Genomic DNA, 26,255 nt, shown 5'->3' with positions numbered 1-26,255 from the left:
TGTGATCCTTTGTCGTCATCACTTGGTGTGTCAATGGCCATGAGACATGTTTCCCTTCCTTCTTCTTGAGTGTCGTTTTCTTCATCATCCCACGCGCCTCCAAGGAAGGCCTTTTCATTCTTTCTTTTAGGACATTCACTTATCAAGTGATTTAGATCACCACACCCAAAAAAATTTCGTACAAACTTTTTCTTGGGATCGAATGGCGTCTTTCTTTGTTCCATCGGAGGGCGAACTTGGTTTCCCGGTCTTCGATAGAATTTCTTGAATGAGCGAACAATAAATGAGAGTTGCTCATCATCATTGAGAATATCATCATCATCATCATCATCAATGTCATATTCATCATGAATCTTAGCCTTTAGAGCGATTGACTTGTTCTTTTCTCTCTTGGCATTCTCTAACTCATCATCTTTATCTAGGATGACCTCATGTACTTTGAGATTTCCAATGAGTTCATCTAGAGTTAATTTTTCCGTATTCTTTGATTCGTCAATTGCCGTCACCTTTGGTCTCCATCTTGATGGTAGAGCCCTTAAGAACTTACGAACATATTGCTTATCCGTGTAAGTTGTACCTAGAGCTTCCAAACTTGAACAAATATTGTTAAATCTAGTGTAGGCACTATCTATTTTTTCATAATCTTCAATAGCAAATTGTTCATATTTGGTTATAAGCAATTCTACTTTATTTTCTATGACTTTTGGGTTTCCGAGATGAGAAACCATGATACTATCCCAAATCTCCTTAGCACTACCCATCATAAACACCCTCTCATATTCTTTCCTAGACAATGCATTAAAAATGGTCATTTTAGCCTCATAGTTTTTGCCTACTTCTATTTTATGTTCCTTGGTCCATTCCTCTTCGGGTATATATATTTTAGTTTTCTTATCATCACTAAGCTTAAATGGAGCATGATCACCTTTAGTAATAATGTTCCAATAGTCTATATCTTTGGAACGAACATACGTTTCAAATTGATGCTTCCAATAGCAAAATCCCTCGCTTTCAAGAAGTGGAGGTCTTTGCATGGAACATCCTTCACTATAGTTCAAGTTCTCAAATTTTTGTTCCATGATCTTAAACTCTAAGATTTGCAAAAATTAGTTTTTATTTCAAATTAGTAATTTTTGACAAAACGTTTAAAGCAACCGCTCTGATACCAAATGTAAGTAAATAGGGGAGGTGAATAGTTACTTAGTCGATTTTTAAAAATTTTCTTTAGCGTTTTGTTGAACTTGAACTTGATATAGTGTGATTTGAAATGTTTGTTCTCTAATAATGCTAACAATACAAATATAAGTTAAATTGTAAATAAAAGATAAGAGAAGAGAGAACAAACACAATGATTTATAGTGGTTCGGGAAGATGTTAACTAATCTTCCTTAATCCACTCCTCAATTCTACGAATTGAGATTTTTCTTCACTATGATACTCCAAACTCGGTGGAGTGTCCGGATACAACACTAGTACTTCGATAAGGCGCCCCTTGTGAACTCTTACGTCCCTTTGAAGACTTCACAAACACCTATAGCTCTTACCACAAGATCCTAATGAACTTATCCTACTGAAAACACAACTATCCTCTAGATCCCTTTAAGAAGATAGTTTATAAGTAAACTTACAACTTTAACCTTACAAGTACTCTTGCTAGAATCACTCTAAAAGATTACAAATTGAGTATAAGAATGATATCAGTAAGTATGAGAAAATACAAATACAATTATTCGTATAACACATAATAAGGAATATATTATTACTAAAATAATAATATAATCCATAGAAATGACGTGGCACGAATATCAACTAACGGACGTTAAACACAAACGGTAAAAGATAACGGAAAAAGTAGGGTCGTGACAGTTATCATCATTTTCTATTTTCTATTCTAATTCTATTCTAATAATAATAATATAAATATAAAAATGTAAATTATAAATAAATATGTAAATATAAATACTTTGAAAACCCCACCCTCCCAAATACAAAGAAAGCTTTATAGCGTACATCAAAGATACATATAGATGCATACGTACGTCTATATATATATATATATATATATATATATATATATATATATATATATATATATATATATATATATATAGGTGCTGAGCCTCCCTCAATGAGCCCAACCGCATTGAAAAGTTAACAGGCCTTGATTAATTATTTTACCAAAGCCACTCTCTATTCAAGCTAATTCAATTTTAAAATATTCATCAAAATATCAAACTATCGATGTGTGAATACAACTTTGTTAAGAAGTGTGGATAGAGTTTCTATTATAATTATCTAACTATCGAGTAAGCCTCCCTTATCTTCGAATCCTGGCTCCGCCCCTGTATATATATATATACATATATATATATATACATATATATATATATACATATATATATACATATATATATATATATGTGTATATATATATATATATATGTGTGTGTGTGTGTGTATATGTATGTAATTGTATGGTGTGTGTGTGTGTATATATATATATATACACACACACCACACAATTACACACACACACACACACACATATATATATATATACATATATATATATATATATATATACATATATATATACATATATATATACATATATATATATACATATATATATATATATATATATATATATATATATATATACATATATATATATATATATATATATATATATATACATATATATACATATACATATATATACATATACATATATATACATATATATATATATATACATATATATATATATACATATATATATATATATATATATATATATATATATATATATATATATATATATATATATATATATATATATATATATATATATATATATATATATATAATGGTGCTCCCTATGATTTGCATGCATGACGATAAAAAATTAGTCCATCCTGAAGAGAAAACGTCTTGGGAAGTAAGATTTTCAACATATTTGTTCAGCGGTCTCCGTTGAGGAAATAGTTGAATCAATATGTAACCGCTCAGCGTAAAGCGTTAAGCTCTGCATATAGCTTTTTGTGCATAAGCCCTTTACATCTAAAGAACAAAACCACGTGAATAACACGCATACCACATCAGCATAACTAAATTAAGTCGGTTAACTTCATTTACCAATAACAGCTTGACACGTATCTTCGTCTTTTACAAAGACTTAATGCCTATAAATACGGCACTTGAGCCATCATTTTAAACACACTGACAAGTGATAGATAGTACACTTTTTCTCTCACACAGTACTTCCTATCTCTAAAATTCGAGAACGTAGGAGCAACACGCTAAACAGACCAACTAGCAGATTGGATCTGGTGGACAACTTAAGCCACCCCACAGTTTTTAGACTGTGATCCGGGTCCACAGGGGTTCTTATCCCGAGTGTAATAAGTCAACCCACAACGCAAGCCGCTATACAAACCTTGTACTTATATCCGGCTAAACCCTGTACTTATATCCGCTAGCCGGATATAAGTACAAACATATGGCTCCATCAATTACTTATACATATATACGGGTTAAGAATAGTCATTGGGCTGGCTTACAGAGGGCAAATATGAAAACTTTTCATATGTTTAAAGATGTTTGATGGAAGACAGAATCTTTTTTAAGGGTTTTTATTATTATGTGAAATTAATTTTTCTTTTAAATTCAAATAAGATAGTGATGTTTCTTAAATTATTTTAAAGAGTTGCAACAATTGAAAGTGGTTCTTCAGCTAATTGTGTTGCAAGCATGCCCCAGACTATGATGGTATAATAATTTTAGGTGCTTTAAGTTTAGAGTTACTTGCCTAAAATATTTATGTAACTACTTTGTTATTTATAAATAAATAATGAAAACTCTCAATAATAACTCATTATGTCAAATAATATGTAATAAATAAATAGTAGTAAAAAAACTCCTTAAAACTAATCTCATTTTAAAACTACCTAGCGATATATATATATATATATATATATATATATATATATATATATATATATATATATATATATATATATATATATATATATATATATATATATATATATATATATATATATATATATATTGGGACAGATCCATGACTAAGCTTAAAAAGAGTACAAATTGAATAAGTAAATGTGGACCACAAATGATTATTCATCATCTAATGATGAATGATAATTTAATATTCATCAGACGACGATGAATGATTAATTCATCACTGATGAATGATCATTTGTGGTCCACATTTGCTTATCCAGTTTGTACCCCAAAATTTACTTAGTCATGGATTTGTCCAATATATATATATATATATATATATATATATATATATATATATATTAACAACAGTACGGGATCACCTAGGGGGACTTAACCACCTACACGTTCATCTCCAACAGTTGCATAACATGCCTCTAACTGCTACCCAGGAGGAAACCCGACCCAATCCGAGGGCATGGGCGGTAAAACCTCCCCTCCCCCACTGTCCCCGCAACGCGATGTGCGAAAGGCACCCTTGGGTGGAATTCAAGGGTAAAAGGGCAATCTTGTGTGCAATGTTGCACTCCACGGGAGTTGAACTCATGACCTCTCGCTAAGAGATGCAATCCACCACCACATGAGCTACAACACAGTTAAAAAAATACATTTTTTATGTGAACTAATCAAAGAATCGCCTACTACTACTACGACAACTAACACAAGAACCATGCTTTTCGTATTAGGGTTTGGTGACACACATTGCATCAAAATTGTATTAGGCTTTGGTGATACACATTGCATCAAAATCAAGGCTTGATGCCAATATGATCCCTCTCACCAGACACCCAATATGGCACTCCACATATAAAAACAACGATATTCTATTAGGATTAAATCCCACACCTTTGAAGGGTTTTGCATTCCACTATTTATAATCAATTACAAGGAGTTTAAGATAAATATATAAGGAAATAAATATAATACACAAATACAAAGTCTTGCTCCTTAGGTCACGTTGGTGACTTGTTGACCAATCTCATGTTAATACCCCCCCCCCCCCCTCAAGCGAATAGGTGGCGGGCCAGCTTGAAGTTTGGAACGAAAAGATTCAAATAAAGGCCTAGGCAAACTCTTTGCGAAGATATCGGCAAACTGAAGATTCGTAGGTACAAATTTCGTGTGTAACTTTCCAGAGGTAACCAATTCACAAACAAAGTGATAGTCGATATCTATGTGCTTAGATCGTTTGTGCGAGACAAGATTCTGACTGAGAAAGAGAGCACTTTTGTTATCACATAAAATAGTCGGACGATCAGGAGGCAATGTATGAAGTTCACGCAGGAGATGCGTAATCCATACTATCTCAGCTGTAGTATTCGCCAAAGCCCTATACTCAGATTCGCAGCTCGAATGAGCAACCATTGGTTGCTTTTTAGCACTCCAAGAAACTAAATTACTGCCAAGAAATATAGAATACTCGTAAGTGAAGCATCGTGTTTCAATACAACGAGCCCAATCAGCATCAGAATAACCAAGAATGGAGGTTTTAGGCGAATGATAAAAAGTTAACCCATAATGTATCGTACCCTTGATATAACGAATAATCCGTTTTACAGCCTGAAAGTGATCAAGAGTAGGAGCCTGAAGAAATTGACTCACCTGATTAACCGTATAAGATATGTCTGGATGAGTAATAGTTAAATACTGCAGAGCACCAACAAGCGAGCGATAATAAGTAGGATCATCAAAAGGAATCCCATCAGTTGTAAATGAAGCCACGGTAGGAAGAGGGATCGAAATAGGTTTGCTATCCAACAGCTTAGCACGAACCAAAATATGATGTGCGTATTTGGTTTGACTAAGAAATAATCCGTAGTCCGTATAGGAAACTTCAAGGCCTAGAAAACAACTCAGTTTTCCAAGATCCTTGATAGCAAATTCCTGGTGAAGTCGTGTAATAAATCCAGCAATTGTAGAAGAGTTATTTCCCGTAAGAATGATGTCATCAACATAGACTAGTAGATATAGCACACACATACCTTTTTTATATATAAACAAAGAAGGATTCGCGCGACTACAAGTAAATCCAAGTAGAACAAGAGAGGCACTCAAACATTGAAACCATGCTCGGGGAGCTTGCTTGAGTCCATATAAGGCTTTCTTTAGTTGACAAACATGACCAGGAAATTTAGAATTAATAAAACCGAGAGGTTGTTCCATGAAAACATTTTCAGTAAGATGACCATTCAAGAATGCATTCTTAACATCCAGTTGATGCAAATGCCATTTGTGAAGCATAGCTAAAGAAAGAACAATGCGTACAGTCGAGGCTTTGACAACTGGACTGAAAGTCGCAGAATAATCAAGGCCTGGAACTTGAGTAAACCCTTAAGCAACAAGACGAGCTTTAAGCCGATCAACGGATCCATCAGCATTATATTTCGTGCGAAACACCCACTTAGAACCAACAATATTTCCATGAGCCAGGCGAGGAACGAGATCCCAAGTACGATTTACATGCAAAGCATCAATTTCTTCTTGCATAGCCTGGAACCAAGCGGGGTGTTTAGATGCTGATTTAAACCCCTTCGGTTCGTGAGTTGTAAGCAAAGCATAATGAAGAGGAGAGAAAGAGATTTGCGCAAGATCAACAATATATTTAGGCTTAAAAATACCAGCTTTGGAACGCGTAGTCATAGGATGCGTGACAACAGGCTCGGTTAGTAAAGCAGTAGGTGGAACCACCGAACGATTAGAGTTAGTAGTAGGCTCAACAGCGGCAATAGGAGAAGCTACAATATCGGAAGATGAAGGCCCGTCAACAAACGTATTTAAATCCGGAGCGGGTAGCTCAGGACATAAGGAACAAGATGGCAAGTTATCGGAAGTAGGAACTGTTGTGGGTGAATCTGCATAAACCGAATCAATAGAGCTTGGTGATGAATCGTCCAAGAAATTAGAGTAGCTCTAACTACCAAGATCAACTTTGCTAGAAAACCCGGAATAAGAAAATTAACTTCATCAAATTGAGCATGCCGTGTAATATATTCACGACCAGAAGAGATATCAAGACAACGATAACCTTTGTAATATGAGGTGTATCCAATGAAAACACATGGAATGCTACGAGGAGCAAGTTTATGTAGCGAATAATCTCGAAGATACTGATAAACACGACAACCAAAAATCCAAACAAGTATCATAATGAGGTGTGGTCTTGAATAATAACTCATATGGAGACATAGAGTTAAGAACAACCGTAGGCAATCTGTTAATAATATAAGTTGCCGAGCTAAACGCATCAACCCAAAGAGATGCAGGCGCATGAGCATTGAATAACATCGCAAGACCTGTTTCTGTTATATGACGATGTTTGCTTTCTACGCGTCCATTTTGTTGAGGAGTGTACGGACATGAAATTCTGTGATGTGTTCCATTATCTGAGAGAAGTTGACGAACACGGTGATTAAGAAACTCAGTGCCACCATCACTTTTAAAGGCTTTGAGCTTGGTGCCAAATTGTGTTTACACTAAATTTAAAAAATTACAAAATGCACTATAAAAATCGGATTTGTGCTTGAGAGGGTAAAACCATGTAAAGCGAGAGTAATCATCGATAAAGATAACATAATAATGATAGCCATGTTTAGAGGCAACGGGAGCAGGTCCCCATAAATCACAATGTATTAAATCAAGAACCTTATCACAACGCTTATCATTATTATTAAAAGGTAAACGTTTACTTTTCGACAATTGACAAGATGAACATAAACCAGGTTTCAGTAATAAGGAAGAGACCGATAATCGGCCTTGTTTATTTAATAAAGAAATAATACTAAAAGAAGCATGCCCTAAATGACTATGCAATAATTCAAAAGATCCTTGTAAAGAACGAGAATGTAAATCTGAAATAAACGCATTTTCCGCTCTCTCAAGCACATATAATCCATGATCACGTCGTCCGGTTGCTAGAATTGCCTTTGTGTGATGATTCTGAATAACGGAAGCAGTATCACTAAATAAGATATCAACGGGATTATCATAAGTTAATTTACTAATAGAAAGCAAATTTTTAGTAAGCAAGGGCACAACAAGTACATCTAATAATTTGATGCCATTAGAAAAGGAAGTAGAACCCATATTGGAGATCGGCAGATTTGTACCATCTCCAATAGTGACCTTTTCTTTACCTGCATATGAAGTAGAAGACTCTAAATGTGATGTAGAAGGAGACATGTGAGCGGTAGCCCCCGAGTCAACATACCAGTCAGGAGATTCATTCGAAACATGACAACCTGTGTGAAATGCTTGTGCAAGATTAGCATCAAGAGATGGGGTGCGACTTGTATAGGAAGATAAATTAGGACAACTAGAGGCATAATGCCCATTGTTATGGCATAATTGACAGTGTGGTGTGCGAGGATAATTAGAGCGACCACGACCACGACCTCAGCCAAAAGAGTTATTGGATCGGCCTCGTCCCCTGCCACGTGCATAATTAGATGAAGCACGATCAGAAGAAGCTGCAAAGGCAGCCTGTGATGGAACCGAAGGTTGCATTGAAGACAAAAATAGCTCGTGACTTTCTGCCTGAGCAAAAAGATCACGCAGGCTTGCTCTCGATTTAATAGTACGCCGCAGAGTGGATAAAGTTTCGAACGATGGTCCCAAACCACAAAGAAACCAATGGAATTTATCTAGCTCATCAACAGGACTAGCTATAGCAGATAACTGATCACATAATGCCTTAAACTTTTTAACAAATTCTGCAACAGAAGAGGTACCTTTTTGTAATGAGCGCAACTGATCACGAAGCGTATAAACTCGATCTGTAGAGTCGTGTCTGTATGCATTTTCAAGAGCTAACCAGACTTCACTAGCCGATTCAAAACCAACAGCAACAGACATCGACTCCTCAGTAAGCGAAGCATGTAAGATAAGAAGAGCACGTTGATCACAATTGTAGTGACCCGAACTTTTCCATGTTTATATATATATTAAATGAAATTGTTGTTTACATGATTAAGTGTTTCCAACATGTTAAGCAATCAAACTTGTTAAGACTTGATTAATTAAAATAGGTTTCATATAGACAATTGACCACCCAAGTTGACCGGTGATTCACGAACGTTAAAACTTGTAAAAACTATACGATGATATATATATGGTTATATATATAGTTAACATGATTTTATTATAAGTAAGTATCTCATTAGGTATTTTAACAATGAGTTATATACATAAAAATGAGACTATTAATTTAAGAAACTCGAAAACGATATATATAACGATTATCGTTATAACAACGTCTTACTAGGTACATATGAATCATATTAAGATATTGATACACTTGGTTAATTATGTTAAATGATAAGTAAATATATTATTAAGTGTATTAACAATGAAATACATAAGTAAAAATAAGACTACTAACTTAATGATTTCGAAACGAGACATATATGTAACGATTATCGTTGTAACGACATTTAACTGTATATATATCATACTAAGATATATTATATATCATAATATCATGATAATATAACAATTTAACATCTAATTTGTTATAATAAATAATGGTTAACAACATTCAACAAGATCGTTAACCTAAAGGTTTCAAAACAACATTTACATGTAACGACTAACGATGACTTAACGACTCAGTTAAAATGTATATACATGTAGTGTTTTAATATGTATTCATACACTTTTGAAAGACTTCAAGACACTTATCAAAATACTTCTACTTAACAAAAATGCTTACAATTACATCCTCGTTCAGTTTCATCAACAATTCTACTCGTATGCACCCGTATTCGTACTCGTACAATACACAGCTTTTAGATGTATGTACTATTGGTATATACACTCCAATGATCAGCTCTTAGCAGCCCATGTGAGTCACCTAACACATGTGGGAACCATCATTTGGCAACTAGCATAAAATATCTCATAAAATTACAAAAATGTGAGTAATCATTCATGACTTATTTACATGAAAATAAAATTACATATCCTTTATATCTAATCCATACACCAACGACCAAAAACACCTACAAACACTTTCATTCTTCAATTTTCTTCATATAATTGATCTCTATCAAGTTCTATCTTCAAGTTCTAAGTGTTCTTCATAAATTCCAAAAGTTCTAGTTTCATAAAATCAAGAATACTTCCAAGATTGCAAGTTTACTTCCAAGTTTTCTAAATCCATTCCAAGTAATCATCCAAGATCAAGAAACCTTTGTTACTTACAGTAGGTTATCTTTCTAATACAAGGTAATAATCATATTTAAACTTTAATTCAATTTCTATAACTATAATAATCTTATTTCGAGTGGAAATCTTACTTGAAATTGTTTTCGTGTTATGATTCTGCTTCAAGAACTTTCAAGCCATCCAAGGATCCTTTGAAGCTAGATCTATTTTTCTCATTTACAGTAGGTTTATCCAAGGAACTTGAGGTAGTAATGATGTTCATAACATCATTCTATTCATACATATAAAGCTATCTTATTCGAAGGTTTAAACTTGTAATCACTAGAACATAGTTTAGTTAATTCTAAACTTGTTCGCAAATAAAAGTTAATCCTTCTAACTTGACTTTTAAAATCAACTAAACACATGTTCTATATCTATATGATATGCTAACTTAATGATTTAAAACCTGGAAACACAAAAAACACCGTAAAACCGGATTTACGCCGTCGTAGTAACACCGCGGGCTGTTTTGGGTTAGTTAATTAAAAACTATGATAAACTTTGATTTAAAAGTTGTAATTCTGGGAAAATAATTTTTATTATGAACATGAAACTATATCCAAAAATTATGGTTAAACTCAAAGTGGAAGTATGTTTTCTAAAATGGTCATCTAGACGTCGTTCTTTCGACTGAAATGACTACCATTACAAAAACGACTTGTAACTTATTTTTCCGACTACAAACCTATACTTTTTCTGTTTAGATTCATAAAATATAGTTCAATATGAAACCATAGCAATTTGATTCACTCAAAACGGATTTAAAATGAAGAAGTTATGGGTAAAACAAGATTGGATAATTTTTCTCATTTTAGCTACGTGAAAATTGGTAACAAATCTATTCCAACCATAACTTAATCAACTTGTATTATATATTATGTAATCTTGAGATACCATAGACACGTATACAATGTTTCGACCTATCATGTCGACACATCTATATATATTTCGGAACAACCATAGACACTCTATATGTGAATGTTGGAGTTAGCTATACAGGGTTGAGGTTGATTCCGAAATATATATAGTTTGAGTTATGATCAATACTGAGATACGTATACACTGGGTCGTGGATTGATTCAAGATAATATTTATCAATTTATTTCTGTACATCTAACTGTGGACAACTAGTTGTAGGTTACTAACGAGGACAACTGACTTAATAAACTTAAAACATCAAAATATATTAAAAGTGTTGTAAATATATTTTGAACATACTTTGATATATATGTATATATTGTTATAGGTTCGTGACGCAAATTCTAAAGATAGATCTATTGGGCCTAACAAACCCCATCCAAAGTACCGGATGCTTTAGTACTTCGAAATTTATATCATATCCGAAGGGTGTCCCGGAATGATGGGGATATTCTTATATATGCATCTTGTTAATGTCGGTTACCAGGTGTTCACCATATGAATGATTTTTATCTCTATGTATGGGATGTATATTGAAATATGAAATCTTGTGGTCTATTGTTACGATTTGATATATATAGGTTAAACCTATAACTCACCAACATTTTTGTTGACGTTTAAAGCATGTTTATTCTCAGGTAAATACTAAGAGCTTCCGCTGTTGCATACTAAAATAAGGACAAGATTTGGAGTCCATGTTTGTATGATATTGTGTAAAAACTGCATTCAAGAAACTAATTTCGATGTAACATATTTGTATTGTAAACTATTATGTAATGGTCGTGTGTAAACAGGATATTTTAGATTATCATTATTTGATCATCTACGTAAAGCTTTTTAAACCTTTATTTATGAAATAAAGGTTATGGTTTGTTTTAAAAATGAATGCAGTCTTTGAAAAACGTCTCATATAGAGGTCAAAACCTCGCAACGAAATCAATTAATATGGAACGTTTTTAATCAATAAGAACGGGACATTTCAACAATCGACCCAAGAAGCAAGAGCTTGAGCACCGAAATCAGTGGATTCCGAAGATGAAACAGACGAATCAGCAGTAGTAGAACCAGATGGCTTACTGATAGAACCATCAACATAACCGTGCAGCTTTTGATAAGTAAGAAGAGGGAGGATTTGGTGCCTCCATAATAAATAATTAGAATAGGTGAGTTTCATTGTTAACATGTGTAAAACAGTATTAAGAGGGAGGGTTCCATCAGAAGGTGGAGTAGTCGACATGATGGAGCTGATAGGTTACCGCAGTAAAAAGAAAAAGAAAAGAAAAGGGAGGGGATGAGGAAAATTAGTCTGATACCATATTAGGATTAAATCCCGCACCCTTGAAGGGTTTTGAATTCTACTATTTATAATCAATTAGAAGGAGTTTAAGATAAATACATAAGGAAATAAATATAATACACAAATACAAAGTCTTGCTCCTTAAGTCACGTTGGTGACTTGTTGACCAATCTCATGTTAATATATTCGATCAATAAGTTACCTTAGTTTGAAAATCCTAAGATGAAAACAACTAAATCTTGTAGAAGGATGGAATTATTACTCTTTTGAGTTATTATACCTATATACTAAAACACGCGCCAGATTTCGTCGTTTTAATTCTATCGGATTGTCATTTTCATTTGTGTTCACACTACAAACGGTCCCTCAACTTTGACTCAATTTACACAACGGCCCCTCAACTTTACACTTTTTCAGGGGTAACAAACGTAAATATATAATTTTATTAAAATAAAAGAACTTATTCCACCCGAATTTTTAACGGACACTATCTTCTCGCTCGGTGCTAGATAAATTCTTCTGAGACCACCGTTCAACTCGAAAAAATCTAATGAACACAAGGGACTACCTACGCGCGAAACGGAAATCGTTAAAAAAACACTAAATAATGGCCCTATATTCTCACTCGGGTCGAGTTAAATTTTTCCGATACCACCGTTTAACTCGAACTAATTTTGCGAACACAACGCGACTAACTATACGCGAAACGGACATCGTTAAAAAAACACTAAATATTTCGGGCTATATTACATACATATACATACACGTCCAATAAATAACCCAACTTACTAGATATATTAGGTACCAAACAACGTATATCCAAATTTGACCACGCGTCAAATACAACCGCAACAACGCGCGGTCGAATTTTTTTCTAGTTATCCTCATTTGGCAAACATCTAGAGCAAGAGTATGCACCTCACTTCTCTATAATCATGTAAACATAATCAAATCTAATACCCATGAAGTTAAGGAATAGATTCATAAACCCAACTGAAACTTATAGTCCTTATGCAAAACCAGAATCTAAGGTGCTTCTGCCGGTCCGGTCAATATGATACTCTAAACAAGTTTGACTTAGAAGTCACACACACACACAAAATTCAGTTTTAGATGATGACATGAACAATGCGAAATTTGGGGACCCATATCATATTTTCATTATCCTAGCACATGTAAGAGCACAGGGTGCCCGGAGTCAAATCTTGCCGTCCCACACAAATCGATGTCGACCTGCCACCATCGCCGACACCGTGTCACCGTCACCACCGTCGATTCTCGGCGTCGATTAACAGTTTCGGGCCATAGACGGTAGAAAAATTTGACCGTTTGGCATTGATTTTCAATATATCCGTTTGAATTTGGACGTTACTGATTTTTTTCCTATATAAACCACACATTTCTCATTCATTTTCTCACACAATATTCTACAAACAAATCATAATATTCTCAAACTACACATTCTCAAACCACAAAAAACATGTCTTCCACCAAAGTTTCTCTCGACGTACACTACGGGGGCCAAGTGGCGTACAAATGGAAGACGTACGTTGACGGTCAAAAAAATCGTTTGAAGATGTCAAACTTTCGGAGGTTGAAGATTGGACAAAGTTGACCAAGTTTCTTCAAAAAGAAACCCCGTACGTGTTTACGCAAATTGTGTTTTACTTTGAAGAATCGTAAGAGTTGAAGTTTCTGTTTACGGATGAGCAATGGGATGCACTAAAGGAGACAGCCCGGACACGACCTACTCGAATTGTGTTGTATCTTGTAAACATGGGCATTTCTCGGACTAATCCGGAGTACTCTGATTCGAGTAGCGCTGATTCTAGTTACGTGAGTCAGGATTCGATTTATTAGGACTTTTTTATATAAATGTAATCGTATCGTATCCGTCTAATCTTAATCGTATCGTGTATCCGTTTTATCTATGTGTAATCGTACTGTTTTAATAAAAATCGCGTGTTTTATTTTGTTTACTTTTATTTAATTTTATTTTGTTTAATTTTAATTTTTAAAAAAAATGGACACTGAAAATGGACACTAAAAATGGACACTGTGGACACCCTCACCTAACATCCAGTCAGTCAATTTCAGTGTTCAAAATCGACACTGAAAATGGACACTGAAGAGGACTACGGGCACCTCGTGCTCTAACTCGGACCAACGAAATTAACAAGTTGATAAACTTGTGATATGAAAATTACGCCATTAATAAAACACTACTTTCTTTGATTTATAATAATAATAATAATAATAATAATAATAATAATAATAATAATAATAATAATAATAATAATAATAATAATAATAATAATAATAATAATAATAATAATAATTATTATTATTATTATTATTATTATTATTATTATTATTATTATTATTATTATTATTATTATTATTATTATTTATATTTATTTATTTTTATGAAAAGCAAGATAGTGTATAGTATATATTGATAATTATAAGAGTGCTTCCAATGGAGAAGTTCCACCATCTTAGTCCTCAGTGCCACATCAGTGCCACATCAGCACTTCCTTCCTACTTCTTTTTCAGGACTAAATCCATGACTAAACACTCCCAACCATGACACTCATTCCTTCCTTTTTTTATTTTATTTTTTATTTTTCAAAAATGAAATTATTTTAATTATATATATTATAAATTATAAATTTTTTATAACATAAAACTAAAATTCATTGATATTATAAATAATTAAAATTAAAACATAGATTTTAAAATAAAATTACAAAACAATTTAATAATTATTCGTCTTCGCCTTCGTCCTCGTCATCGTTAACGTGTGAAGGTCCTGCCTCATATTGATTGTTTGGATTTCTTGTCGGATCATGTCGAATTCGATAATGAGAAGGAAGATTATACACGTGTTCTACAAGCATATCTCGTAGTAGTCGATGAATGCCCACATCTCTTAATCCCGCGTCCGCCCGCATATGCGCTTCAACCCTTTCTTGGAATGTTCCTCGTGCACGTCAAATCGGATGATAATTCTCTTCAAGTCCACAAAATGCACGAACGTTGTCCTTGGTTATCATATTGTTTAATATCACACATGTTAACATAATCCTTCTAATTTTGCGGATATAATTTGGTCTTGCCGGATGTTGAACAATGGTCCATCGACCTTGAAGTATTCCAAATGCCCGTTCAATATCTTTTCTTGCCGATTCTTGATACTTTGTGAATTTTGATTGTTTTGGATCAATCGGATTTCTGTACGACTTAACTAGTGTCGACAAAAATATGTTTAGATTAGAAAATATGACTGTTGCATCTCAAATGGATATTTTCACCCGTCCAAAATTATGACTAGAAAACACGAACCAGAGGACGATGGGGTGGGCGACGGTCTGGGCGGCCTGCTGCCATCGGCGCCCAGGTGAGCGGTGGCCTGGGCAGTTGGGTAGACAGCAACGATGAGAGCGATCTAAAGATACAATGCCATACATGGTTAAACCATGCACTTGAGGAATCGAAAAAAGGGAAATATAAGTAGAAAATGATCGAAATTTACATGAATCTCAACTATATTATTAAGGAGCGAAAGAATTTAGCGGTGAGCCATCACTTACAGATCTTCAGCCATGATCATCAATGAAGATTGGATTCGAAAGCCATCGTTTCCAATCTAAAGAGAGTTTTTTCGAGCGTTGCGAGATTCATTCAAAACTTTTAACTTGAATTTCATTAAGAGCCATTGGGCTTGTGATTAATTTGTTTCGAAATAGCTTGTGGTTTCTGTTACCTTTCATATAACACAAATTGAAGAAATGAAGATAAGGATGGCAAGAAGAGGCAACTCGAACAACACACTCTGCCAGTTCATCCCTACGAAATATTCACAATTCCATTAAACTTTTTGCATTACTTACAATCGATCTCTTTCTCCAATCAAACATATCAATTTGGCACACACCCAAATCAGCTAGGGGAAAAATCATCTCAGGGATAAAAACCGCTCATTGCTTGTGACACTGCTAAAAAATTTTTTAACGTGGCGGAAGCATTAGTATTAATTTAACCATTACCATAACATAAACATATTTAATTACATATTCAAATCATTTGACGGCTAATATTAAACAATAATTCTAGTGTCACGTGACATTACAACCAAATTTAGTTTTAACGGAAGAGACACATCAGAGTTTCTTCATAGTCAAACATAACATCACCATGCCCGTCTTCTCCCCAAAATGCATCACTTACAAAAGCTAACAACCTGCAGGGAGAGGATTAAGGGGAATTAGCACGAAGCTAAGTGAGTACAACTAACTACAGGTAGTAGTATACAGGAACCGTCATACTAATCATGTCACAAAGTCTAAACATCACCCAAGTGCCGTCTACAGAGACTCTGGCGGCTCGGCCAAACCATTAACCACCAGTTGATCGGACTAGGGCTTACCAGAAGTTCCTCTACCACCGTGTGTATATATATAATCCACACGCAACGGACGCGTCATTCATATATATATATATATATACCTCGATTGTCTAGGCTACCACATGAGGAACCCAACCCGCAGGTTGATCTCTCCTACCGAGGCTACCACACAATAGAGATGCACTGGGCTCCAACAGACAAGCATCAACTAACATGCAGTCATCACAACGTACTAACTAACCACAACAGTAAGTATATCTAACAAGCATGGCAATCATAATATAACATGCTACTCTATACTATATTCTCCAGTTAGTCCCACTCACTAAATACCAGCAACCGGCTCAGATAATCTACTACTGAGCGGCTTCCTTTTCCTTATCACCTGAACATAAGGCAAATCAAGTTAGTTGCTGTCCGTTAACATCAAACCACAGTACAGAAATTTTTGTATCAAAAAGCGTCCGCTAACAATTTTTGCTTAACACTTATGCATTTTCAACATTTACATCCTGATCATCAAAATACAAACGGGCAGCATAAAGGCTAAAAGTCAACACTTAGTAAAATATTTCACTGCCAAAGACCATCGGTCGATCGTCAGAGACGGTCAGTCGATCGTCACTACACCATCGGTCGATGGAATTCACTATCGGTCGATCGGTAAAATTACAACCGTTGGTCGAAGGACAAACACCATCGGTCGACGGTCTAGTCCATCGGTCGATCGCCATACACCATCGATCGATGGTCAGGGACCATTGGCCGAGTGTAGTTCATCTGCAGCAACAGCTACCAAAGTGACGGGTTTCACACCAAACTCACCAATTCTCGATCTAGAGCTCGTTATTAACCACAAAACTTGCCAAATCTGATACAACGATCATTTAGAAACACAAACCCACAATGTTTTGACATAAACAACACTAAATCAACCCATTTTGACCCAATTTACACTTTTATAAAAACTAACACAAAATTCTTAATTTCTCAAAGATTAAATCACGAAATGTTACAAACCTTACCTTAAAAGAATCGGTAAATCGCAGAGAACACAAAGATATGAACGATTTGAGCTCTAGAACAAGGATTAAGACTTAGGGTTTTGGTGTAGGTGAGAGTGAAGAACGAGATGTGTTTGGGAATAATCTGGAAGGATGAAGAAATGAGCAACACTAGTCACTTAATTGTGGATAATTCCCACACTGTGTGATGGCCCGTCCTAATCCACCTGGATGAAGTCATCAACATTTGATCCCATTGCGAGGTACTGTCCTAAATATGCCGTGAACGACTCCATGTAATATCCTTAAAATGAGCAAATGCACAGTGGAAGATTTCTTTCAGACCTGAGAATAAACATGTTTTAAAAGTGTCAACCAAAAGGTTGGTGAGCTCATAAGTTTATCATAAACAATAAAATTCATCATTTTAATAGACCACAAGATTTAAACACAGTACACCTATCTTGTGTACAAAACCATTTTTCATAATGCTTGGCAGAGTAGGTTCGTATCCTTTTCTTCCCCGTAGGGTGCCTCGCGATTTTTAAATAATCGTGCACATATCTCATGCACAAAACTAATACACATAACCTGTGTATAAAAATCATTCTCTCGATACATAACATTCATTTCGATTTCATTGCTCAACATGGTAACCGACCTTAACATATAATGCGCATCAATAATATCCCCAAAACAGAACATCTCGTCTGTATAATATATAAACTTCGAAGTACTAAACACCACGCCCACTAGCTCTTCCGTCTAGTGAACATTCTGGGTGGGGGTGTTAAATCCGGTAGCTACCGTTAGGATTCGCGTGAATTAGGGCCATACCCGTTTCTAATTCTTAGGTTACCAAGCAATAATAATCAGGGAAAATATTCACAACAATTAGTGGCAATTATAATGTCCAACTAATTCAATAATAATCCACAGAACTTCTGTCTGCATAATAATTCATTCGAGGAATGTTTTGCTTGTGTCTATCTCGTCAAACATTTATAAAAGCATTTCATGTATTATCAGTTCAAAATATATTTCAAAAGCATTTAATAGAGCAGTTGTAAAAACAGCGCATGTATTCTCAGTCCCAAAAATGTAAAGAGTAAAAGGGAATCAAATGAACTCACAATACTATATTTTGTAGTAAAAATATGCAAACGACGGAACTGGATAATGCAGGGTTGGCCTCGAATTCACGAACCTATATCATTTATATATATATATATATTAACACATATAATGGTAATCAAATAATTACATTTACTAATTATATAATATTTATATTTTTAGTGTTGTAGTTTATATAGAATTTGTATTACATTTTGTCTATATATTATCTTAAATTGTATACTATATATATGTTTATTTTGTATATATACATAAAAATATGTTATATATATTTATTTATTAAAATGATAGTTTTGATAATAATGATTTACTAATAATAATAATGATAATACTAATAATAAAAATGATAATGATAATGAAAATCTTTAGTAATAATAATAAGTTATTTTTTTTATAATAAAAACAATAATATTGATAATAATACCTAATACTAATAATGAGTAATAATAATATAATACTAATTATGATAATAATGATAAAAATAATAATTTTACTAATAATGTTAATCTTAGTAAAATGATAATTTTAATTAATAATAATGATAATAATAATACTTATATTCCTAATAATGATATGATAATAATAATAATAATAATAACATTAATAATAATAAAGGTAATAGTAATACTACCTCAAAGAAGTAGGCCTAAAAAAATGCCCAAGTTCGGGTTTGAACTCGCGACATCCCGCTAACTCGAAACACCCCACACCACTTCTCTGATCTATCATTTCTGTTAGAATCCCTACCCTAAATCTATATAAGCCGTATACTTGTGGTTTCCTTTTTCATCTTCAATAATTAATCGATCAAATAACCAAAACAACATCATCCTTAACGACACTTCCATTGCAGCCTTAATGAGTTCTTGGCCCAACAAAATAATATTTATACGGGCCAATGAACCAAAATCATCACAGTTCAAGTTGAAAAGCAATCGACCCAACTGAATAAGATGGATCTTCGGCCCAACAAAAAAATAAAACTCGGCCCAACAAAATATGTATAAGCCCACGGCTTCAAGAAGAAAAACAGAAATCTTTGACCTACGAGACTATTAACCCCGCCCAATTAATTTACTGTATAATCAATCTTTACTTGCTTTAAATCAATACCAGTTGCTTGTCAAAGGGTTTTGGAGAAATAACAGTGACTCATCATCTTCCTCTTAGCTATATCGATTGATGTGCGAAAAGTGGTATATGAATTATCGTATGGAAAATACCGGTTTTAGAGATTGCTACACACTAACATGCTAGCCCCTAAATCCGCTAATGCTTTAATGCATTCCAAATCTCCCAGGAGACATGGTATGGTAAAACTTCCAGGATCAGCTAACTTTTTCGGTATTTTGTTCATCAAAATTGCTGAACAATTAGCATTCATGGTGACGGATGAAAGTTCCTCCATTTTCTTCCGATTAGTAAGTAAGTCTTTTAAAAACTTAGCATACTTGGGCATACCTGAGATTACATCAATGAAAGGCATGATTATGTTAATTTGTTTAAACATATCTAGGAATTTCGACCTTTCGGCCTCTAGCCTCTCTTGTTGTTGTTTTCTTGGGTATGGGAGCGGTGGTTGATATGGTTTCACTATGGGTTTTTCCCGTTCTTCCTTTTCAACCACTTTTTCCGGCTTCTTAACCGGTTCATCATTTTGGTTCAATGGAACCCTGAAATCAGAATTTTCGGGCATTATTGGAGCATCGTATGCTAGACCACTCCGTGTGGTGATAACATTTGCGTGCTCATTTCGTGGGTTTTTACTGGTATCGCCCGGTAAACTACCTGGTTTCCTCTCGCTCAGTAAATTGGCTAAACCACTCATTTATTTTTCTAAATTTTGAATTGATGCTTATTGGTTTCTAAATTGATGTTCGTTTTTCTCGTTGGTTTGGTTTATATTTGTGACAAGCTGAGTTTGTGATGTAATTAACTTTTCCAACATACTCTCTAAATTTGACTTTTTCTCTTCCTGTTGGGGTTTTTGGTAAAAACCCGGAGTTTGTTGTTGGAACCCACTACCTGACCCTTGTTGAAAATTGGAAGTTTGACCTTGAGGGTTGTAGGGGTTGTTAAAGTTCCGGTTAAATTGGGCTCTTCCCTGAAACTGGTTATTATTTCTTTGGCTTATGAAAGCCACTTCTTCTTTTTGAGCCATGGTTAACCCGGCATCACAATCTTTTCCTAAGTGGAGACCTCCACAGTATTCACAACCTACTTTCATACTATGGATTTCCTTGGTGATTTTGTCCATGTTTCGGACAACACCATCTATTTTTACACCTAGGGAGCTTAAGTCATCATAAGCACCGGCACTTTGGACTTGAGCATTTCAAGTAATTGGGCGTTCTTGATGCCACTCATGAGAATAATCGGCTAGTTTCTCGATTATCTCATAAGCCTCTTGCTCGGTTTTGTCCATAAGAGAACCACCGGCCGCTTGGTCAATTGAAATTCGGGTTGCTACATCACAACCTTTGTAAAAGATTTGGACCTTTTGAAAGGTATCCAAACCATGGTTTGGACAACCTCTTAGCATTTTGGAAAATCGATTCCATGCTTCGTACAGGGTTTCCATCGGCTTTTGACAGAATTGGGTAATTTTGTGTTGGAGTCTCGCGGACTTGGATGCTGGAAAATATTTCTTAAGAAATTTTTCCAACATACCATCCCACGTTTCTATCGTAGCCTCGGCCAATGAATCTAACCAACTTCGTGCTTCCCCTTGGAGTGTCCAAGGGAAAAGTCTTAATAATATGGCCTGGTCAGTTTCTGGTTTAAGTTTAAATAGAAGACATATCTCTTGAAAGAGACGAATATGTTCGTTTGCATCTTCATTCGGACCACCACCAAATTGACACCTGTTATTAATCATTTGAAGAATAGGTCCTTTTATTTCAAAAGTTACCTCACCAGTAGGTGGAGTAATAGCACTACCTTGTCCGGTCCGGGTTGCTTTCATCTTTGCTGCCATTGATTGTCGTGGTACCAACGGTCTTTCTCCTTCCATTTCAAAATTTGGGGGTTGAACGGGTTTACCAAAGTCTGAATATCGAGGCTTGGTCGTACTTGATTCTGAATCAAAGGTTTCTTGCTTTGATGAAGATTCAAAAATTTCAAGTACTTCTTTTGAAATCCTACCAAGCTTTCTATCAGGTTCTGTAAACAGTGTAAGTAATGGAGATTCTGAACTTCGGGTATGTGGCATATGCGACCTATAAACTGTCAATCACACAACTAACAAAAATTATTAAACATACCGATTCTATAAGTTTAAAAATCAAAGGTTATTAAAAATTTAAAATAATTAAGAAACTACTTAATCACAAATCAGTTAATAATTCTATTTTGACACAAAACTGTCCCCGGCAGCGGCGCTAAAAACTTGATGTGCGAAAAGTGGTATATGAATTATCGTATGGAAAATACCGGTTTTAGAGATTGCTACACACTAACGGGCAGTGTACCCGATCGTGTAGTAGTATAGTAACTGGTTTAGTTCCGTGTATCGTTCCAAGGACAGTTATATCAGTCAAACTAGAATTAGAAACTATATTATGATTAACTAAGTGAATGAAAGTTAAAAGTACAAGTTTTATGTTTTGATGGCTATTTAACGATTTAGCCAAATCAAAGAAGGTTAAATGTAAAAACAATATTTTTGTCTTTTAAGTTTATGAAATGATGATAAATACAAATAAAGCAAGTAAGATAGTTTTGAATTAAATCAAAGAGATGAAATGTTTATCTAGATATTTTACCCTCGGTATTGGATGTATTTTTAGATATTAAGTCCTGATTGAATAATTATGTGTGTAGTTATCTAATAGGTTCACTAAGAGTTCTCTCGGATAAACACGCAAATACAATAACAAGATCAAGGGTTCCCTTTTCACTATGGTTCTTGTATTTGTAATCAAATAACTATAAGCATGCTAATCACCTAAATCGACTCGCCAAGAGTTCTCTTTAGCAAGTACTCAAACTAGAATTACTAAGCGAGGGTTCCCTATAACTTAGACCTTTTAGTTTGTGACTAGTTGATCAACAAAATCAAAGACTTGAATAACAATTGTCTTTGCGTTCGCTCTACACAATTCATTCCTATTTTGTTTAACCATTTTAATCTAGTTTACCCCCTTGGTCCGGTTTAGCAAACAATCAATCTAAGACAAGTTGATTGTAAATCAATATGATACATCAACAAGAGTTCTCTTTATCAACAACATATCAATTAACTAGATACAAATGATTTTAACAACAATAAGCATGGTTCTTAATTCAAGCTTCAATCTATCACGCATAATACATTCAATCAATAAGATTACATCCAATACCTTGGTTATTAATCTAGACAAACATTATAGAAACTATCCAACAATCATGGTAACAGACAACAATACAATCAAATTATTAACTGAAATCATTGCTGAGAACAAGTAAATAACCTACAAGAACAAGAGTTCTTGGATGAAAAAGGTTTTGATGGATGATGCCTTGATGTTGAGCCTCTTCAAAGAGGTTGGAGTTCTCCAATTTGCTCCTGAAAATTGCCTCTAAACTCTCTGGTTCGTATTCTGATTTAACAGTCCCTCAAAAACTTAAGTTTTAAAGTGGAGAAATTAGGTAAAAAGCCAAAAAGTCGGCCACACCTACTACGGGACGTCGTCCCAAAATGCAGGATGGCGTCCCGAATTAAAGGTCAAGACGACGTCTCGAACCCCCTAGACGGCGTCCCAGATCAAAAGCCAGGACGGCGTCTTCAATCCCTGGACGGCGTCCTCAAGTACTGATTTTGACTGTTTCGTTTTCTTTTCAATATTACTTCATTCGGACGAAGCCTAACACCTTGGAAGCTTTGTTTTATCATTTTAGAGTGCTATCTTGACCCTAACTCGTATCGGGATCAACCAATGTCATAAATCATCAAAATTCTTTGTAAATCATTCTTCCGATATAAACTTGCGCATCTTGGTTTATTATTTGTAGAACACCTTCATCATCCTTGATTCTAGAGCGTTTTTAATGATATTGCGATAGATATATATGATGTTATTGAGCAATATCAAAACACCCCACACTTAAACCTTGCTTGTCCTCAAGCAATTCTTTCGTTACAAAGTAGAATAATATCAAACATAATCACACAATATAGATTACAAACATTACATGAATCACTCGTAACACACAAAACACACACGTTGATATGAAACACAAGTCACACTATATAAAACCCACGCTTTAAGTAACACACTCACGCTATATACACTATGGAAACACACGCTTTAAGTATAGTACACTTTTATTGAAATCACTCGCACGCTATATTCACAATGGAAACACACACACACATTTTTGGTAGATTAGAGCCAAGTATCCGAAAAATTTGATCCTAGGAAAATCAGGACCTTGATGAAAACGTTTTATGGTTTTGAAAATATCATGCTAGTTTTTAATACTAGACACGTTTTCCGATTTTGTCGGATTTTCTGAATTTTGAAAAATGAGTGCGGGTTTCCCGCTATTGGTCAAGCCAATCCCTCCCACGGTACCTAACATCATGAGATGTCGGTAGAAAATAATGTGCTTAGGAGGATACACATTACGTCCGGATATCATTGACAATTATGAGGTAATCATCTAATCCGTTAAATCAATCATTAAGATTGAGGTTCATCAGTCTTAAAAGCTGATATCTTACCTTTCTGGAGGTTATCCTTCCGGGAATCTGATAAATCACTAACATTTTGTGTATACATGGTGCCCCCCCGTTTTACTAGTTAATCCCCCTCATTGAGACAAACCTTGACTACCAGTTTCCCTGTTTGACGTTGAGGCCTGGTAGATTTCCAGTCGATGTTAGTAATGACTTTTCAAGAGTTTTTATCACCCTACAACTGGTCTGGACTACATCTTCTGAATTGAATCAGTAAGTGTGTCATTCGGAAGACTTTACTTCCTTAAGGATGGAATGGATACATCCTATTGGTCATAATAGGTGGTCGGACACAACATTGTCCTTGTTAGGAGAAACAATGAGGATCGTCCTTAAGGTTTTCGATCTGGCGCGAGATCCGGTTTCCGACCACGCTATACAATCACCGCTCTCTCACGGTTTACACTCGTTTTGGTACAAGTGACCTACAAGTTAGCTTACTAAACTAGTAGGATTTTCATTCAAATAATTGAATGATAGTGCAACTTCAAAGACTATTAATAATTTAAAATGTAAACCAATCATTTATTTTCTAGATTTTAAGACCATAATGTGTATAACGTGGTTTTTGGGCTTTTAATCGTTTTTAAGGCTACTTGAAAATTTTAAATTTTTTTTTTTTAAATAAGTTATGTTGCCTTGAACGCCTTAATTTTAGTAAAACGAGTTCCCGATAAATTTCTATTCCCCACCCCACACTTGAGATCATGCAAGGCCCTCATTGCATGAAATCAGAAAAAGGATTAAATTTAGAGGGCAAAGTGATAGGGTGATTGTAGAAATTTTCAATTTTTGACCTGTAAATCGTGGAACATGTAGACGGATGCTGCTGAACTTACTGCCAGCATAAGAGCATCGTCCAGTCCGCGATTATCATCATACACACATCATAATATCAAATGTCGCTGAACTTAATGCCAGTCTTTGAAGTTCAATCATGCTGCACAAATTAACAAACCACACAAATCACAATAAAAATAACGGTGTTTTTACAACCACAACCGTTTATCAAACCACACCATTAGTACATTATTACAAACCGAAATATTGTCTAAAATCACACCACACAAATTAAATTGTCGCAAAATAAAGTACAAAATGATCAAAGGCACGCAGGCCTAGTTATCAAACGGCCAAAAATAATTACCCGAACCATCTCTGTACGGGCGTCCCTGTGGATATTGCTGCTCAAATCTGTTCCGAGCATCCTGCAATGCAGCAGTATTATCATAAATCGGGTGAGGCGGAGGTGGGTTTTGAGGATCCGTGTAATATTGGGGTGTCAGACGTGTCGTCCCATAGTACTGCTCGGGGTTGGAATAAAACAACTCTGAGTTATGGTAATTCCAATCAATACCATAACTCATCCATCCCTGATCGTGCACTTGAGCAATCTGTCGTTGCTCCATTCGCTACTGACTACCCCACATTCGATCGTTGTGCATCCTTTGTTCGTTCGGGCTCAACCTCATGTTATTAACACTACCAACCAAACTGTCTCAACTTGATTGGGACGGATGCCACGGAACCTGTTCACCAACATTA

General features: G+C 34.8%; 2 protein-coding genes across 2 annotated transcripts; both read right to left on the bottom strand.

The window, feature by feature from the left end:
• Positions 1-3,008: 3,008 nt before the first annotated feature.
• Positions 3,009-6,267, bottom strand: LOC139843117 (uncharacterized mitochondrial protein AtMg00810-like). Its single transcript, XM_071833191.1, has 2 exons — positions 5,018-6,267; positions 3,009-3,063 (listed from the first exon to the last, which is right to left on the bottom strand). Exons 1-2 carry the CDS (start codon positions 6,265-6,267, stop codon positions 3,009-3,011), a joined length of 1,305 nt encoding a protein of 434 aa, XP_071689292.1.
• Positions 6,268-8,418: 2,151 nt separating this feature from the next.
• Positions 8,419-8,877, bottom strand: LOC139843116 (uncharacterized). Its single transcript, XM_071833190.1, has one exon. It carries the CDS (start codon positions 8,875-8,877, stop codon positions 8,419-8,421), a length of 459 nt encoding a protein of 152 aa, XP_071689291.1.
• Between the last annotated feature and the right edge of the window lie 17,378 nt (positions 8,878-26,255).

The sequence above is a fragment of the Rutidosis leptorrhynchoides genome, chromosome 4 (assembly GCF_046630445.1).
Source record: "Rutidosis leptorrhynchoides isolate AG116_Rl617_1_P2 chromosome 4, CSIRO_AGI_Rlap_v1, whole genome shotgun sequence".
NCBI lineage: Eukaryota > Viridiplantae > Streptophyta > Magnoliopsida > Asterales > Asteraceae > Rutidosis > Rutidosis leptorrhynchoides.
Note: the sequence above shows the minus strand (reverse complement) of the source record. Positions and strands in the feature narration are given on the sequence as shown.

What these genes read in the sequence shown, in the direction of transcription:
- LOC139843117 (XM_071833191.1), bottom strand. Translation starts at nt 6,267, where the DNA reads ATGCTTCACAAATGGCATTTGCATCAACTGGATGTTAAGAATGCATTC. An exon ending in CGCTTGAGGGGGGGGGGGGG is followed by an intron (nt 3,064 to 5,017) that starts GTATTAACATGA and finishes TTTGTTCTTTAG; the next exon opens with ATGTAAAGGGCTTATGCACA.
- LOC139843116 (XM_071833190.1), bottom strand. Translation starts at nt 8,877, where the DNA reads ATGTCTGTTGCTGTTGGTTTTGAATCGGCTAGTGAAGTCTGGTTAGCT.